This window comes from Nyctereutes procyonoides, unplaced genomic scaffold (assembly GCF_905146905.1).
Source record: "Nyctereutes procyonoides isolate TBG_1078 unplaced genomic scaffold, NYPRO_anot_genome, whole genome shotgun sequence".
Classification (NCBI taxonomy): Eukaryota; Metazoa; Chordata; class Mammalia; order Carnivora; family Canidae; genus Nyctereutes; species Nyctereutes procyonoides.
In genome coordinates, this window is record NW_026575030.1 from 44443041 (window position 1) to 44461488 (window position 18448).

The 18448-nt window shown below is 37.8% G+C and overlaps 2 protein-coding genes across 2 annotated transcripts; both read right to left on the reverse strand.

Moving 5' to 3' along the window:
• Window positions 1-1501: 1501 nt before the first annotated feature.
• Window positions 1502-2431, reverse strand: LOC129503903 (olfactory receptor 5H2-like). The gene has a single exon (XM_055316373.1). It carries the CDS (start codon window positions 2429-2431, stop codon window positions 1502-1504), a length of 930 nt encoding a protein of 309 aa, XP_055172348.1.
• Window positions 2432-14813: 12382 nt separating this feature from the next.
• On the reverse strand, window positions 14814-15761 carry LOC129503901 (olfactory receptor 5H2-like). The gene has a single exon (XM_055316371.1). The coding sequence runs from the start codon at window positions 15741-15743 to the stop codon at window positions 14814-14816; it is 930 nt and encodes a 309-aa protein (XP_055172346.1). The 5' UTR covers window positions 15744-15761.
• Between the last annotated feature and the right edge of the window lie 2687 nt (window positions 15762-18448).

Sequence of the window (18448 nt, forward strand, 5' to 3'; positions counted from 1 at the left end):
ACAAAACTGACAGTGGAAATCTTTAGAATACTTGCAGTGCTATTTCAGTAGCGAATAGGAGATGTGCGGAAACCGCATTTAACAAGTCTCTAATATATTGATTTAAAACATCTTTATTTCACTGATTATTGAAAAAAAATGGTCCCAATTCAATACCTTAAACTTGTTGAAGAAGAATCCCTAGCATTGGAGCCCATCTGTCTTTGTTACTTTAAACCTTCCAGATGATTTGCAGGCCAAGTAAACTTTAAGAACCGTTACGTTAAAGAAAAAGGAATGACGAAAGAGAGTTTAGGCTAGAGAGGTGTTCATACATACCTAATATATACCACTAAGTTTCTGCCCTTCTTGGAACTCTAGTCTACAGCTCAGACAGAAATACCATTGTAGATTTGATTGATCTTTATCTGGCTCCTAGGTGTGTCGATGCTTTGTGCACAGTCGAGGAAATGTTGTCCTCAATTTCTCAACAAGAATTATAAAACATGAGGGAATGATTTTGGAGGAAGACATTACAGAGTTGAGTCAACGTATCTTTTTGGGGGGCTGAATCAAATAATGCTAGGGAGAACAAAAGTATATGTGAACACACATACACAAGTATTTCAGATGTTTATTTGTACTCCCACCTAAAATCATTAACACTAAGCAGTTAAAACTGCAAAAGAATGTTTAAAATAAATCAACATAAAGCTAATATATGATCTGCAGACGAAATATACAATCTCCATGATACGAATCTAGATATCTTCGTATTATTCATTTTGGGCATCTACATGTATAAGCATGTGCATTGTAAAGTTATAGATGTGTAGGCCATGTATAGGTATCATCTCGTAGATAGGATGATACACAATTATTGAAGTGGGATATTATTTAGTCAGATATCTGTTTAGTAGGAAAGATCTGACAGCAATGTTTTGGAAGTGAGAGTAGCAAGAAGATGTAGAAAAAGGAACAAGATGACAGCAAATGTCAGAAGTGAGCAGTTTTAGTGGGAGGACCTCAGTGATACCACCAGAATGGTGATAGTAATCAGTGGTGAGAGAGGAAACGCAGAGGTGAACCTGAAATATGGTCGCTCATTATATGGTTTAGTCTCTGTTCACCCAAATATAACCCTGACCCCACTGTGGAAAAAAGTGATGGAGTCTTCAGATGGCAGAGCTGTATGGCCTTGAAATATATCATATTCAGGTTCTCATTAGAGTAATTACCCCATTACGGTGCTTAATGCCTTTACAAAGCCACAGTGAAATGCAAACATGTAAAGTATTTCGTTTACCTTTAATAACTTTTATGTCATGAACACTTGGTTAAAGTTCCTTCTATATTTTTTAACATATACCCATAGTCATTTATTTGTAGTCTCCTCTTAACTCGTTTAACCATTAGGGCAAGTATAGCTTCAAAAATTGAACACTGATCAACACAGAGCCAATATGTAATCTATGCAGTTTGTGTCATTTTAATGAAAGGAGAACAGATATTAAGGTGAGTTCTAAGAATTTCTCTTTAATGTTTTTCTCAATGAATCTATGACTTTCTGGTTTCTCAAGCTGTAGATAATTGGGTTTAAGAAAGGAATTATGATGGTGTAAAAGAGAGAGTCCATCATATCTTGCTCTTCTGACTGTGCAGCTACGGGACGCACATACATGAAGACCAGAGCACCATAGTACAAGGAAACAGATAAGAGATGGGCCCCACAGGTGGAGAAGGCTTTCTTTATGCCTTGTAGAGACTTCTTTCTTAATATTGTGAAGAGCACTAGTGTGTAGGAGACAAGAACTATCAGAATGGTGAACATCTGTATTGACCCAGCAAAAATAAATACTATCAGATAATTAATAGAAGGGTCAGTACAGGTGATCTTAAGCAGGGGTATAATGTCACAATAAAAGTGATGTACTATGATGGAATCGCAGAAGGTTAATCTGAATAAAAAAGAACTATGAATTATGGCATGGAGAAGTCCACCTAAAACTGACAAAACTAACAGCCGGATGCACAGTGTATTGGACATAATCACTGGGTAAAGTAATGGTTTGCATATGGCCACATAGCGATCATAAGCCATTGTTGCCAGCAAAAAGCATTCCGTCGTTATACTGATTGCAAAGGAGAAAAACTGTATCATACATTCAGAGAGAGAGATCACTTTTCTCTTGGCAAAGAAGTTGACCAGCATCTTGGGGGTCACTGTGGATGATATCCAGGCATCCACAAGTGCCAGACTGCCAAGAAACAAGTACATGGGGATGTGAAGCTGAGGGTCATTCCAGATGAGAGTAATCAGACCAAGGTTCCCGACAATGGTGAGAAGATAGATAACCAAGAACACCAGGAACAGGGGAATGTGCCATTGTGGTTCATATGTGAGGCCTGTGAGAATCAGCTCTGTCAACAAGGTTGCATTTTCCTTTTCCATGTCCTCTCCAGGTGTTACCTGAGTTGAAACAGTAAATGGGGACAAAACTCATTGAATTTACAACATGAAAATATGGAGAGAAAATTTGAAGTGAATTATGCATATCAGAATCCTCTCTCAATTTTGTGTGTTACCTCTTTAATGGGCGGACTCTTTTTTGAGGGCGTAGAAATAAATGCAACTATTTCAGTTTTTGAATGTATTGCAATCAACAGATCTGGAGAAATGAAAGACATTATAGTATGGCTCACATTTATGGAATAGAATGGCTATGATATGGCAATTTTATGTTTGGGATATAGATGTAGGAGCTTGATGGGCTTTAGTAATAAAATGAGCTGAATAGCATGTGAAGTTTCTTAAACATTATTCATCAGAGACTAAGCATGCACTGAAGCTAGAAAAAGAAACTTTTAATATGTGGTGGAGTAGAGAATAGGCTACTGAGGTGGGGAAATTTGGGTCAGCAATACTAGTCAAGAGAAAGTTACTACTATTCAGTGTTTTCTCAAAACAGAACCTATTGTAAAACCTAAATCTATATATATTTTAAATATTTTAATAATTTGTGCGTCAGAGAGAGAGAGAGAGAGAGAGAGAGAGACACAGGCAGTGAGAGAAGCAGGTTCCCAATGGGGAGCCCAATGTGGGACTGGATCCTGGGTCTCCAGGATCAGGCCCTGGACCAAAGGCAGCGCTAAACCCCTGAGCCACCAGGCTGCCGTCAAGTCTGTATTTTTAATAAAACTTTCCCCAGATTACACACTGGAACCTTTTATACAAAATATAGATTTGAGGTTTTACTGAAGACAGTGATTTAGTGGATCCACTATTTAGGCTAATAATCTGCATTCTACATGATCTCTAGGTGACTCAAGTGACATGGCTAATCCATGTGCAAAATGAGTCTGGAATGTAGATGTGGTGCCTCTCTGATGTTGGAGGAGGAAGAGTTGGTCAGTGAGGTATAGATAAGTCACTTGGCAACTGGGTAGACTCTCATGAAACATTGATTTAGGACTCGGATGCAGTGACCACTTACTGGACACCCAGTGCATATATACTTTGTAGTATGAACCTACTACAAGTCTTGAATTAGAGGTCATTGGGGTAGACTGACATGCATGCTTATTTATGACCTATCCTTTGGCGAACACAGAAAGTGAAGAGAAGGGCAAATAAACTGACAAAATATGTTAAAGCGGAGTGAAGATGTATGTCATTTTTAGATACCCATTCTGATCCTCTTCTACCACATAATGTTGATTCCAGACAGTCTACAACCCATTTTAAGAGCCAGAAGAGTGGCAACTGACTTTCTATCCCCCTAACACTAGAGTATGGAAACGTGGTGTAGGTTCCACAAATCTAACTCACCCACAGTCGATTTGGAACTTGGAGAGGGAGAGGAAAAGGGACAAGGAGAAAACAGAATTTGAGTTGCTAAGCCAGCTAAGGTACAATATGAAGGTTCCAGCAAAGCATTCTGCATCCACACTAATGATGCTTTTAGTATGAACAGTGGCATTCCCACAGCAGGAGTGAAAGCAACCCTCATGGAACCAATGTTGGGACATGAGTTTGCTGTTGATAGAACCCCTTGCTTCCTTCTGTTGCTGCCCATTTTGTTTCCAGTCGATTTCGTCAAATCCCCAGCATTGCTGTGCTACAGGAGATCCATTTAAAACATCATTTCTTGTTGCAACTAATAGCCCTGACTGGTAGTGATAAACAGCAAAAGACCAGGAAAGGAAACAGCAAAATGATCAAGAAAAGAAGGGAAACAGGACACATGAGTGTCATGAACATAAAGAGAGGAAGATACTCAAGAAGGACAAAGACAGTTATGGTGCCAGCTGATGAAATAGATGCTCTGAAGCACAAGGAGTGAACAGGTGTGATTGAGCATGGAGACTGAGAGATTTGCAGTGGCTTTAGTGAGAGCAATTTCTCTTATGTGATGTAGTCAAGGCCAGAGAATAATGAGCAGTGAATGGGAAACCAGTTGCTCAACAGTGAGCAGGGCAAGGGCATTGAATCCTCCAGGAATGTGGAAGACAGTGGTTATATGCCTGCTGCAGATGGACAAATACAATATTTTAATGATATTTCATTTAATAAAAGGGTTCAAAAGATAGAAGAGGATAAGAAGTCTTCAAAAGGCAAAAGAAGACCACAGAAGGAGAAATTAGGGTGGGTGAAGTTCACAAGACGCACAAATAGGCAGAGAATAGGCACATGGATGAATAAGTGTGGCAAAGAGAAGCAAATGATTAAGAATATATCAAGGGTGCCTGGGTGGGCCAGTTGGTTAAGTGTCCAACTCTTGATTTTAGCTCAAGTCATATTCTCAGAGTCCTAGGACTGAGGCATGCACTGGGGCTCAGCACTCAGTGGGGGTCTGTTTGAGGATTTTCTCTCTCTCTCCCTCTGACACATCTGTCCCCACTCACACATACTCTCTCTAAAATAAATAAATAAATCTTAAAAAAGAGAATGTATCTGACAAAAGGCTATGAATAACAAAAACATAAAGGGCCAGAGTTTCAGGATAAATGTTTATGTAACCCTTGACATTTAGTTGTCAACACTGGGAATCTTTTTTTCTTTTTTTTAATTCAAATTTCCAAAAATATTTTTCTATGGAATATGTGTATGCAAGGGATTCTCATTTAAATGTTACCTCACAAACTTTTTCCATAATGTATTAGCCCTGCCTGAAAGACTTTTCTATTTAAAAGTTGCTTTACATTTGTTTTTACAGTAATTAGAACTGACTTTTCCTAGAATTCCTTGTGGTTTTACTTGAGAGCACCTTTTCTCTCCCAGGTTTTTTAACAGAACAAAATTGAGCCACAGTGGAGTGGAATACAGGTGATATAAATACCAAAGGCAAACATTGCACTCATTAAATGTATATTTATTTGGAAAATGCTTCCTTCCAAGCAATTCCAAATCAGCAAATAATTGAAAGTTCTCAAATTTAGTTTGTGTGGGTGCTTATTATGCTATAAATCCTGGAAAGAGCAGTGAAGGAGCGCTTACTGCCTATTTCCTGCTAACTGTACATAAGTAGTTAATGAAATTCTTGTCAGAAGTGGGAGATAGGATAGGGTTAATATGCAGGTGACTTACCTTTGAATCAGAAAATGTGATGAGTTAAACATAATGGAGATTTTAATCAGAATAAGAAGCAGAAAGATTTCTTATGTAGGAATCATTATGAAGTGATTTTTAAATGTAGTTTAAATTGTTTGACATTCTAGTTCATGAATTATTGACATATTAAGTAAGTAACAGCATTGTTAAAAAGAGTAATTCAGTTTCAGTCTTATAGCTATTTTGCTTATAATAGGATAGTCATTAAAATTTAATATGTAAATTATTCACTATTTGTTTTCTGTTATTCACCTAGGTCTCTGGCTATTATAAACCCAAAGTAAAATTATTATAAATATAATATTATCCCAACTTTATATATAAGGAGTAATGAATACTATAGAAACCATCTCTCTCTTACTCATATCTTATAAGAAATTGAGGAAATTCTTTCAAAGTGTTAGGCTTTCTAAAATAGATAAGAAATACTGAGCACTTACATGACCTTAACATGGGTAGCAAGTCCTTGCACAGTGATTCACTGCGCAGGCTTCATTTAACAAGCTCAGGAAAATGTTGTTTATATCAATTCATTTCAAGTACAAGAGTCAACCAGTTGTGTGTATTTGGGCTTTTTGCCAACAGAGGAAGGAGTGAAGGACTAAAATTCTCCTAATAGCACCCATGGCTTCCCTTTATGACAAAACTAAATTATTCTTCTGGGCATTGTAGACTTGGACATGTATGGGAGGTCCACGTATCTCCTAGGGCATCACAGACTCTGAAATCATAAACATCAAGTCATCATAGCTACTGTATCGTATGCCTTTATTTTCCACTATTAATGACACCTCCAATCTATTTATGCAAATTTCAGTTTATAAATTTTGTTGTTCTGAGTGCTTTGATTAGTATGAACTTATCTGAACTAATCATACATGAGTTTAACAAGGCCAGAATTCTAGGCTCCCTTCAGGATCCAACCCCAAATGCAGTTGCCCTCCTCACGCAAATTGTAGCTCACTTTCCAGACCTACACTGAACTTCCCACTTTAATTGGTAAACAGCTGAGAAATATTACTTGGCAAAGGTCAAGGGAAGATAAATGGGAAAACAAAGTGAAGGTCCATAGAGGGAGGTGATATATAACAAGGCTTCTCAAACATTAATGCCTGTGAATCTCCTGGCAATTTTCTTAAAATGCGGATCCTCCTTTGATAGGTCAGGGAGGATATCTGAGAATCATCATGTCTCAAGAGGTGATGCCCTGGACATTGTCTACCTTTAGGGCCTTCCATCATTGGAGGGTCTAGATGATCTTGGAGCTAGATCATTGGAGAAACAAACAGTGGTAAAAATAGCTGGCATGCAAAGAGAAGCAAGAAGGAGCAAGATGGGACAAGAACGACCAGCATGGTTGGGACAAGAAAGACCAGCATGGTTGAGTCTGGAGGCTAAGTCAGGCACTTTGTTCTTTACCCCAATTTTAAGGACAATTAGTAAGATATTTTGAACATGGTGGTAAGGTGTTTGCTATTTACCTTTTGGCATTAAGAGAGAAGTAAATGACAATGAAAGTCCATTCAGAAAATAACTTTATTTATATAAAAATATTACAATGTAGAAATGGTAACATTTTGATTTGGTATCTGAAGAGTAGGAAAAATCCTTAACTTCCACTGAGGACTTCAAAGGGGGAAAGCAAAGGGCTTGTATTTTGACAGAGTCAATAGTCAGTTATCCTGTGTCCTTAGAATTTGTTTCTGGGGATGCCTGGGTGACTCAGCAGTTGAGTATCTGCCTTCAGCTCAGGGCTTGATCCCAGGATCCAGGAACAAGTCCCACATGGGGCTCCCGCAGAGAGCCTGCTTCTCCCTCTGCCTGTGTCTCTGACTCTGAGTGTGTGTGTGTGTGTGTGTGTGTGTGTGTCTCATGAATAAATAAATAAATCTTTAAAAAAAAGAATTTGTTTCTGAAAGCCAAAGAAGGGAAATAAGCTACATAAATAAATAAAAGAGAAGTTCTGTGAAAAGCCAGCAAAGGGTGGGTAAGCAATACGTGCATTTCAACATAATCCAAACTTGCATTAAATTTAATTCTCCCTTCAACTTTGTGTATTTATCTCTCACCTCATTTTGTGGCCAATCTATGGGTCCAAAACTCTGCATTACTGCTTCCAATATGGGTAGTTTTCTCACTTTTAGTTAGCTTGAATTGTGGTTCATTATATTGCACTGTGGTCATTGTTTGTACTTCCCCAATGCGGAATTATATTGAAAATATTTTTGTGTCTCAATTTGACATCTGTATATCTTGTTTACTGAAGTGCCTATTCAAATATTTTCTCTTTTATAAATTTAGTTATATATTTCTTATTTTTCAGCTTTGAAATTCTTCTTATATTCTGGATACAAAGCTCTTATCAGATACATGATTTGCAAATATTTACTTACAGAACTTGATCTTCTTTCCTTCCATAGGATATCACACTTGTTCCTTACACAACAACCACTATAGACCCATTGGTAGACATTTACATACCAGAAGTTGAGAAATAAATCCAACAATTCAGGGCCCATTATCTAGGTCAAATTTCTAGCAATTCAGTTGGTAGGTCATGTGTAGACATCTCTTCTAAGGTAGAGGATAAGTTGTTTCATCTGGTCATTCTGCAGCCAAAAGAAAGATACAACTCCTACTAGGACCCTTGGGATTTTGGAGGCAGTGTCATCTTCATTTGGGTGTAGTATTCCAACCTGTTTACCAAATGTCCAGAAAGCTGTTAGTTTGAAGCGTGCCTCTGAACAGGAGAAGGATTTACAAAGGTGTAGGTGGCTATGCAAGCTGCTCTAGTGCTTGGGTCACGTGATCCACCAAAAAAATGGTAGTTAAAGTCACAGTGGGAGATAAGGGCATTTTTGGAGACTTAGGTAGGTCTTTATAGGTAAATCACAGCACAGGCCTTAAATTTGGAGCCAAGCCATGCCTTCACTACAGACATCTACACTCCATTTGAGCAACAGCTATTGGTCTGCTACTATACCTTAGTAGAGATTCAACACTTAATGATGGGCCACCACCCAGGAGATCAGAGCAGCTTTCATGAATTGGGTGTTGTATGACCCACCAAACTATAAGACGGAAGTACATGGCCACAGCATCATCGAATGACATCGTATATACGTGATGTAGCCCCAGCAGGCCTTGAAGGTACCAGTAAGTTGCAGGAAGAAGTGGTCCAAACACCCACGTTCCCCATGCCTGTTAGACTGGCTTCTCTATTCCAGGCATGCTCCTGCCCTCACAGAGGATTCTCTATAACCATTAGACACAGAGAAAGATGAACTGGGCCTGGTGTACTGACAGTTCTGCAAGATATGCAGGTACCTTTTGAAAGTGGACAACTGTAGCACTATTAAGAGTAGTGCTAAATCCCTGAAGGACAATGGTAAAGGAAAATTCTCTCAGACAGGAGAATTTTGAGCATTTACCTGATTGTTCATTTACCTGCTATGAGTCATGGCTGCATATGTGGTTATATAATGATTCAAGGGCTTTGAGAAAAGGTCCAGCTGAATGGTCAGGGACAGTGAAAGATTATGACTGGGAAATGATGACAAGGGAATGTGCGGAAGAAGTATTTGGAAAGTGCCCTCTAAATGGACAAAAACTGTGAATGGTTTTCCATCCCATATAGGAACTCACCAAAAAGAAACCTCTTCAGTGGAAAATTTTAATTAAGTGGATTGGATGGCCCATCCACCCATTGTATGGATACCAGTCCACCTATTTCTCCTGCCGTCTCTGTAATCACCAGAAGGGCTCATGAGAAAGAGGGCTATCGGGGCAGGAATGGAGGTTATGCACAGCTCTACGATATGCAATTCTTTTACTGTGGCTGCCTGGCTATGACCATTGCTGAGCACTCAGTCTGACAACAACATAGATTATACCGAGTCTCTTCATTGGGGTTATCAGCCACCTACCTCACGACAGGTTAGTTACATTGGCCCAATTCTAATAATGGAAGGGAAGTGTTGGTTATTACTAGAATAGATACTTATTCAGGATATGGAATTTCAATCCTGTTTGCAATGCTTCTGCCAATACTCTGTGGACTTACGGCATTCTTTACCCACTATCATAGAATTCCACTTGCCTTGCTTCTAATCAAGCAGCTCATTTCTTAGTAAATAAAGTGTGGCAATGGCCCCATCATAATAGAATTCACCTACCTTACCATTTTCCCAACCATCCTGATACAAGTACTTTGTTAAAGCAATGGAATCACTTTTGAAATTCAGTTACTGCACCATCTAGATGGGATTCCCAGCAGGGCTTGGCATGGTTCTCCAGAAGGCTATTTTCTGAATCAGTATCCAATACACAGTACTGTTTCTCCTATAGCTAATATTCATGAGTCTAGGAATCAAGTATTTAAAATTCAAGTGGTACCCTCACTATTACCCCTAATGATGAACTAGCCTGATTTTTTTGCTTCACGTTCCTGGGCTTTTCTGCTCTGCTGTTCGAAATTGTCTTATAGCCAGAAGGATAAACATTTCCACCAGCACACACACACACATGATCCTGTTGAACAGGAAGTTAAGAATGGCACTAGGCCACTTTGTGCTCCTTCTTCCTCTGAATTATGTGAAGAAGGGCATTACTCTGTGGGCTGGTGAGATACTGAGGAGAAATTGCACTATGTTTCCACAATGAAGATGAGGACAATATGTCTAAAATTCACATCACTTAGGGTAACTCTCAGTCGTGTAATTCCCTATAATTAAGGTCATTGCAAAATTCCAACAAAGCAATTGAGACAGGATTTCTCTTGGCCTGACACTTAAGGAATGAAGGTAAAGAGAGTGACCAGGTAAAGAAAACTGACCAGTTGAGGTGCTTGTTCTAGAAAAAGGGATTGTGGAGTGGGTAGTGGAGGAGGTAGTTGTGAACACCAGCTATAACCATAGGAGTAGTCACGGAATTGAGCACTGTAATTTCCATAAGTATTTGCTTCTCACTTTGGTAAGAATATATTTGCGTGTGTTTGTTTGTGTGCCATGTGTGTGTGTTTATACAGACTCATATATATATGTATAATGTATGCATACATATATAAACAGCAAATATATTTATTTTCTTTCCAATCATATTCTCTTATATAAGACAATGTATTGAAATTAGTGCATAGTAATTAATTAGACTTAATTGTCATCATAGTATTTAAGTTATGAGTATCAAGGGGAAGAGTAAACATCACTCAAACACTTTACCTCCTTTTCTGGGGAAAGTTTTAGTGCATTTTCCGTTTTACACAGCATAGTGCATCATGTTAGGTGGAATTATGACCTTGCTATTGTCTTTACTTCCAATTAAGTATGGTCTAAGGAATTGTGGATTGGTGACAAGTTGACAGTGGGTGGATGTGTGATGGTTCATTGTATATGCCAACCTGACTAGTCCACAGGATGTCCAGATCCCTGGTTAAATGGTTTTTCTGGTTGTATTTGTGAGGGTGCGTTCCACAGAGCTTAGTATTATATCAGTGACCTGAGTAAAGTAAACGGCCCACTCTGATGCTGGTGGGCATTAGCTAAACCCTTGAAAGGCTGAATGGAATAAAAGGCAGAGGAAGGTTAAATTCACTCTGCCTGACTGGTTGATCAGAGAAACTGATGTCCTTTGTGCTCTCAGTTATCAGGCTTTCAGATGTGATGGATGGAATTTACACCTTCCTTCAGCTCTCCCATTCTCAGGTAAAGAATTGTCTTCTTATAGAAATACACCATCCTCTTCCTGAGTTTCTGCCTTGCAGACAGCAAGTCATGGGATTTGTCATCCTCGATAATCATGTGAGCCAGAATCCTATAATAAATATGTTCAGAGATACAGATATAGGTTTGTATATAGATTTAGATATAGATATAGATAGATGATAGATAGATAGATAGATAGATAGATAGATAGATAAATGTTACTGGTTCTGAAGGGGTGGTGGGTAGGGAAATGGGTAACTGGGTGACAGGCATCAAGGAGGGCATGTGAGTGATAAGCACTAGGTGTTATACTGTATGTTGGCACATTGAATTTAAATAAAAAGAAAGTAAAGGAATGGAGAAACATTCATCATGCAAATGGATGTCCAAAACAAGCTGGAATAATCATACTTATATCAGAAAAACTAAATTTTAAAACAAAGACAGAAACAAGAAATGAAGAAGGGCATACATCATAATCAAGAGACCTATAACAAGACAATCTAACAGTTGTACATATTTATGCCCCGACTTGGAAGCACTCAAATATATAAAACATCTAATAACAGACATAAAGGAACCCACTGATAATAATACAATTATCACTAGGCCAGATGGGGGGAACCTGGAGTCACATAACACATGAGGAAGGCCACCTTGCGTGGTGCTCTAGCTGGCTCTCCTTCCGTTGTTGCAGCCAGACCACTAGCAGAAGTTAACACCCCACTTACAACAATGGACAGATCATCAAAGCAGAAAATCAACAGGGAAACAATGGCTTTGAATGGTACACTGGACCAAATGAACTTAACAGATAGATTCAGAACATTGCATCCTGAAACAGCAGAATACACATTCTTTTCAAGTAGACACAGAACATTCTCCAGAATAAGTCACATATTAGGCCACAAAATAAGCTCAAGAAATTCAAAAAATTGAAATCATCCCATGCATCTTTTCTTACCACAATGTTATGAAATTAGAAGTCAACAAGAAGAAAAAATATAGAAAGACCACAATAACATAGAAGTTGAATAACATGCTACTAAACAATGAATGGCTCAACCAGGTAATACAAGAAGAACTTAAAAAAAAACTACATGGAAACAAAAATGAAAACACATGGCTCAAAACCTTTGGGATTCAGTAAAATCCATTCTAAGAGGGAAGTTTGAAGCAATACAGGCTACCTCAAGAAAAAACTAAAATAACCTAACCTTAACACCTAACGGAGTTAGAAAATAACAACAAGCCACACCTAAAACCAGCAAAGGAAGGAAATAATAAATGTCAGAGTGGAGACAAATGATATAGAAACTAAAAAAACAAAAACCCAAAAAACAAACAAACAAAAACTATAACAGATCAATGAAACCAGGAGCTGCTTCTATGAATGCTCAATAAAAATGATAAGTTTCTAGCCAGACTTATCAAGAAAAAAAAAAACAGAAAGGACCCAAATAAATGAAATAACAATTAGAGAGGAGAAATAACAAACAACAACACAGAAATACACAAGATTATAAGAGAAGTTTATGAAAAATTATATGCCAACAAATTGGACAACCTAATAGAAATGAGTAAGTTCCTAGAAACATATAACCTACAAAAACTGAAACGGGAAGAAATGGGAAAAATGAGCAAACCAATTACCAGTGAATAAATCGAATCAGTAATCAAAAGACTCCTAACAAACAAATGTCCAAACCCAGAGAACTTCACAGGCAAATTCTTCTGGTCTTTTAAAGAACAGTTAATTCATATTCTCTCAAAATATTCCAAAAAATACAAAAGGAAAAAAAACTTCCAAAGTTATTCAAGGAGGCCAGCATTACCTTGATACCAAAACCAGCTGAAGACACAACACAACAACAACAACAACAACATAACTACAAGCCAGTATCTCTGATGAACATAGATGTAAAAACCCCCAGCAAAATACTAGCAAACCCAATCCAACAATACATTAACAAAGTCATTCATACAATCAAGTGGGTTTTATTCCTGGTTTGGAAGGATAGTTCAATATGTGCAAATCAATCAACATGATACATCACAACTAATAAGAGAAAGGATAAGAACCATATGATCATTTCATATGGAGCAGTGGGTAAGATAAGTGATAAGGATTAAGGAAAGTACTTATGATGAGCACTTGGTGATTAAAATCAAAACTTAAAAAAAATACTCATTAAAAAGCTAACAGATGAAAACTCAGTATTATATATGGCCATACTAATGGCCTAGAAGAATAAGTAAAATATCCAATGTTTCAAACAAGTGACCATTTTTATCTTCTTCAATGTAATCTGTAAATGTGTCAAGGAAGTGAAACATTTAAGAAGACCTTTGAAGAAAGGATACCATTTCAATTGTACATGAAGATGGGTACACTCAGGAAGCATTCTCTGTGGAGGGACCATATGAACAACAACATATGCCAAAAGAGGGTATCCAGAAGGCTTTCAGTTAAGTTATTTTTTTAGGTAAAACACAGGGTCAGTAGAAGAATTTTGAAGAAAGAGATTTCAGAGTTCTATTAAGATTTTATTTGAAAGTACCTCAAACACGGCCAGGCTCACAAATGCAGGGTAATGAGTTTACAATGAAATATACTCATTATGCAGGGCAAGGAAATATATATATATATATACACACACAGAAAAAATATATATAAGTATATATATATATATTACTGTGGAATATATATATAATATATATATTTACACATGTAAATATATATTCACAAGTGTGCATATGTCATGTAATCTGTTCATATATGTGAATATCAAATATAAACATGCATATATAGAGTTCTAGATATGTATGCTGTATACATAAATATATATATATGTAATCTGATAGATATAACACTCCTTGAAAAGTTATTCCACAAGGATACCATATAGACTTCTGTTTATGAAAAAGTCTGACAGCAATGTTTGCAAAGTAAGAGAATATCAACATGATATAAAAGTATCAATAATATAACAGTGACAGATGTTGAGTAGTTTTAGTGTGTGATCCTTAGTTGTATCAGGAGGGCCATATGTGGAACCAGTGGTGAGAGAGGAAGGGCAAGGGTAGACTGAAATTCGATATCTCATTATACTTTTTTGCCTCTGTTCACTCAAATACAACCTGACCCCACTGTAGAGTGAAATGTGGTGTGAGTCAAGTTGCACAACTGTGTGGCTATAAAAGACTCATTCAAATTCTTTTCAGAGAAATTACACTATTACACTGCTTAACACATTTATGAAGCAATATTGAACATAAAAACATGTAAAATATTTTTTAAATTATTTTAGTATGACATGAACACTTGAATAAAATTCTATCTTTTTCAATAATATACCCACATATTTATGATGGTTTATTTGTATTCCCACTTTAAGGCATTTGAATGCTAGGGCAATTATACCTGCAAAAAATTTGAACACTAGCGAACATATAGCAACATCCGATCTGCACAATTCTCTGTTGTTTTAATGGAAGAAGAACAGATGTTACTATGAGTACTAGGCATGTCTCTTTAACATTTTTCTCATTGAATCTATAACTTTCTTATTTCTCAGGCTATAGATCATTGGATTTAACACCGGAATTATGACAGTGTAAAATAGAGAGTCCATCATATCTTGATCATCTGCCTGTGCAGATCTAGGGCGCACATACATGAAAAGGAGGGGGCCATAGTATAAAGACACAGAAAAGAGATGGGCCCCACAGGTGGAGAAGGCTTTCTTTATGCCTTGTAGAGACTTCTTTCTTAATATTGTAAAGAGCACTAGTGTGTAGGAGACAAGAACAGTCAAAATGGTGAAGACTTGTATTGACCCAGAGAAAATAAATACCATCAGATAATTAATAGAAGGATCAGTACAGGAGATCTTAAACAATGGTATAACATCACAGTAAAAATGATGTACCATGATGGAATTGCAGAAGGTTAATCTGAATAAAAAAGAACTGTGAATTATGGCATGAAGAAGTCCTCCTAAAAATGACAAAAGTATCAGCCGGATGCAGAGTGTATTGGACATAATCACTGGGTAAGTTAATGGTTTGCATATGGCCACGTAGCGATCATAAGCCATTGTTGCCAGCAAAAAACACTCCGTGGTTACACTGATTGCAAAGGAAAAAAACTGTATCATACATTCAGAGAGAGAGATCGTTTTGCTCTTGGCGAAGAATCCAACTAGCATCTTGGGGGTCACTGTGGATGATAACCAAGCATCCACAAATGCCAGACTGCCAAGGAACAAGTACATGGGGATGTGAAGCTGAGGGTCATTCCAGATGAGAGTAATCAGACCAAGGTTCCCCACAATAGTGAGAAGATAGATAACCAAGAACATCAAAAATAGAGGGATTTTCCACTGTGGTTCATGTGTGAGTCCTGTGAGAATCAGCTCCGTCAGCAAGGTTGCATTTTCCTTTTCCATGTCCTCATTGGGTGCTTTCTGAAATGAAATTGAACAAAAATTCAGTCAATTTATGACAGGAAATATAGGGAGGAGAGTTTAAGTAAGTTATGCACATCCGAATGTCCTCTCAGTTTTGTGTGTTACCTGGTGATCGATGGAATCTGTTTGGGGGGTTTGGAAATAAATGCGATTATTTCCATTTTTTAAATGTGCCATGATTACAGAATGGGGAAAATGAAAGATATTACACATAGTTTCTAAATTTATGGGACAGGATTGAGTATGAAAGGGAAATTCTGTGTCCAGGATATGGACATACGTTGAAGGGGAAAGAGGCTTGAAGAGCCTGGGCTATAAAATGAGTTGAATAGCATGTGAGGGATCTTGAACATTATTTATCAGGGAAGAAGCATGCACTGAAAAAAAAGGGAGTGAGGCACTGTAATATTTTTATTTTTATTTATTTTCATTTTTTAAAGATATTATTTCTTTACTCATGAGAGACACAGAGAGAGAGGCAGAGACATAGGCAGAGGGAGAAGCAGATTCCTTGTGGGGAACCCGATGCAGGACTCAGTCCCAGGACCCCTGGATCGCAACCCAAGCCAAAGGCAGACGCTCAACCATTGAGCCCCCCAGGCATCCCACATAAGATTTTTTTTAAAATAAATATGTGGCAGTGTAGAAAATAGGCCCTAGGGAGATGAAGTTGGGGTCAGGAATACCAGTCAGGAAAATGTTACTGCTGTCTACTGGGTTTCAAACAAGAATACACATTGGAATGCTCTGAAGAACTTTTCATGCAAAATATAGATTGGGAGGGTTTCTTTAGAATTAGATTTACTGGGTCAAGAATGAAATCTAATAAATCTGCATCTTAACCTGCTCCCCAAGGGATTCAAATGCATGTGATATAGCTAGTGCATGGGTGAAATGACACTGGGATCGATGGAAAAGAGTTCAGAATGTAGAGACATCATCACTTCTTGTGACACATTGGAGGTGAAAGGATGGTCAGTGAAGAATAGGAGTCACTTTGTGACTGGGTAGATTTTCATTTACCCAAAGAAAATGAAAACAGCAATTTGAAAATACATACAAGAGATGAGCACTGGAGATTATATGTTGGCAAATTAAATTTAAATTTTAAAAAAAGGAAAGAAACATGCACCCCTACGTTTACTGCAGCCTTATTTAGAATAGCCAAGATATCGAAGCAACCTAAGTGTCCACCTATAGACAAATGAATAAGCAAGTATGTGTGTGTGTGTATATACACAATGGAGATGTAGATATGTATATGGGATATTACCCAGCTATAGAAAAGGATAAGATCAGGCCATTTGATACAACAGGCTATTACACTAAAAGAAATAAGTCTGAATGAGAAAGACAAATACCATATGATTTCACCCATAGGTGATGTCGAAAAAAATGAATAAACAAAGAGAAGAATCAGACCTAAAAATACAGAGAACCACTTGTTTGCCAGAGACATAGGAGGTGGAAAATTGGGCAAAATGGTGAAGGAGGGTGGGAGATCAGGCTTCCAGTTATGAAATGAAGAAGTCATGGATAAAAGTCACAGCATAAAGAATATAGTCAACAATATTGTAATAGCAATGTATGGCAACAGATGACAGCTGTACTTGGGGTCAACCTAGCACAAAGTATAAATGAGTCAAATCACTGTGTTGTACGCCTGAAACTAATGAAAGATTGTGTGTCAACCATATTCAAATTTTGAAAAATCATTGAAATGAGGATGCCGTGCCAGGTTGTAGAGAGAGTGTCCTCTGGACATCCAGGTGGTATATGCTTTGTTGTGTGCGTCTACTACAAATATTGACTTGGAAGGCATCAGGGTAGCTCAAGGCATACTCATGTTTGACCTACACATTGGGGAATACACAAAGTGAAGAGAAGGGTGAGGAACTAAACTGGCAAAGTATATTAACGTAGTTTTGGAGAATATATGTCATTTTTAGCTAGCCAGTCCTCTTTTCTACCACATAACCTGGGTGCCAGGCAAAACTACCATCCACTCTGGGAACCAAAAGAGCTACAACTGACTTTGCTGTCCCCTTATAACTAAAGTGAGGGCATTTGTGATGTAAGTTTGGCAACTAAAACCCATCCACAGTGGATTTGGAATTTGGAGTGAGAGAGGAAAAGGGAGAAGAATTTGAGTTGCCAAGGTACAATATGAAGGTTCCAGCAAAGCATTCTGCATCCACCCTAATGATGCTTTTAGTATGAACAGTGGCATTCCCACAGCAGGAGTGAAAGCAACCCTCATGGAACCAATGTTGGGACATGAGTTTGCTGTTGATAGAACCCCTTGCTTCCTTCTGTTGCTGCCCATTTTGTTTCCAGTCGATTTCGTCAAATCCCCAGCATTGCTGTGCTACAGGAGATCCGTTTAAAACATCATTTCTTGTTGCAACTAATAGCCCTGACTGGTAGTGATAAACAGCAAAAGACCAGGAAAGGAAACAGCAAAATGATCAAGAAAAGAAGGGAAACAGGACACATGAGTGTCATGAACATAAAGAGAGGAAGATACTCAAGAAGGACAAAGACAGTTATGGTGCCAGTTGATGAAATAGATGCTCTGAAGCACAAGGAGTGAACAGGTGTGATTGAGCATGGAGACTGAGAGATTTGCAGTGGCTTTAGTGAGAGCAATTTCTCTTATGTGATGTAGTCAAGGCCAGAGAATA

Bases quoted from the DNA above. Each gene is read 5' to 3' on its own strand.
- LOC129503903 (XM_055316373.1), bottom strand. From the start codon at position 2,431: ATGGAAAAGGAAAATGCAACCTTGTTGACAGAGCTGATTCTCACAGGC.
- LOC129503901 (XM_055316371.1), bottom strand. From the start codon at position 15,743: ATGGAAAAGGAAAATGCAACCTTGCTGACGGAGCTGATTCTCACAGGA.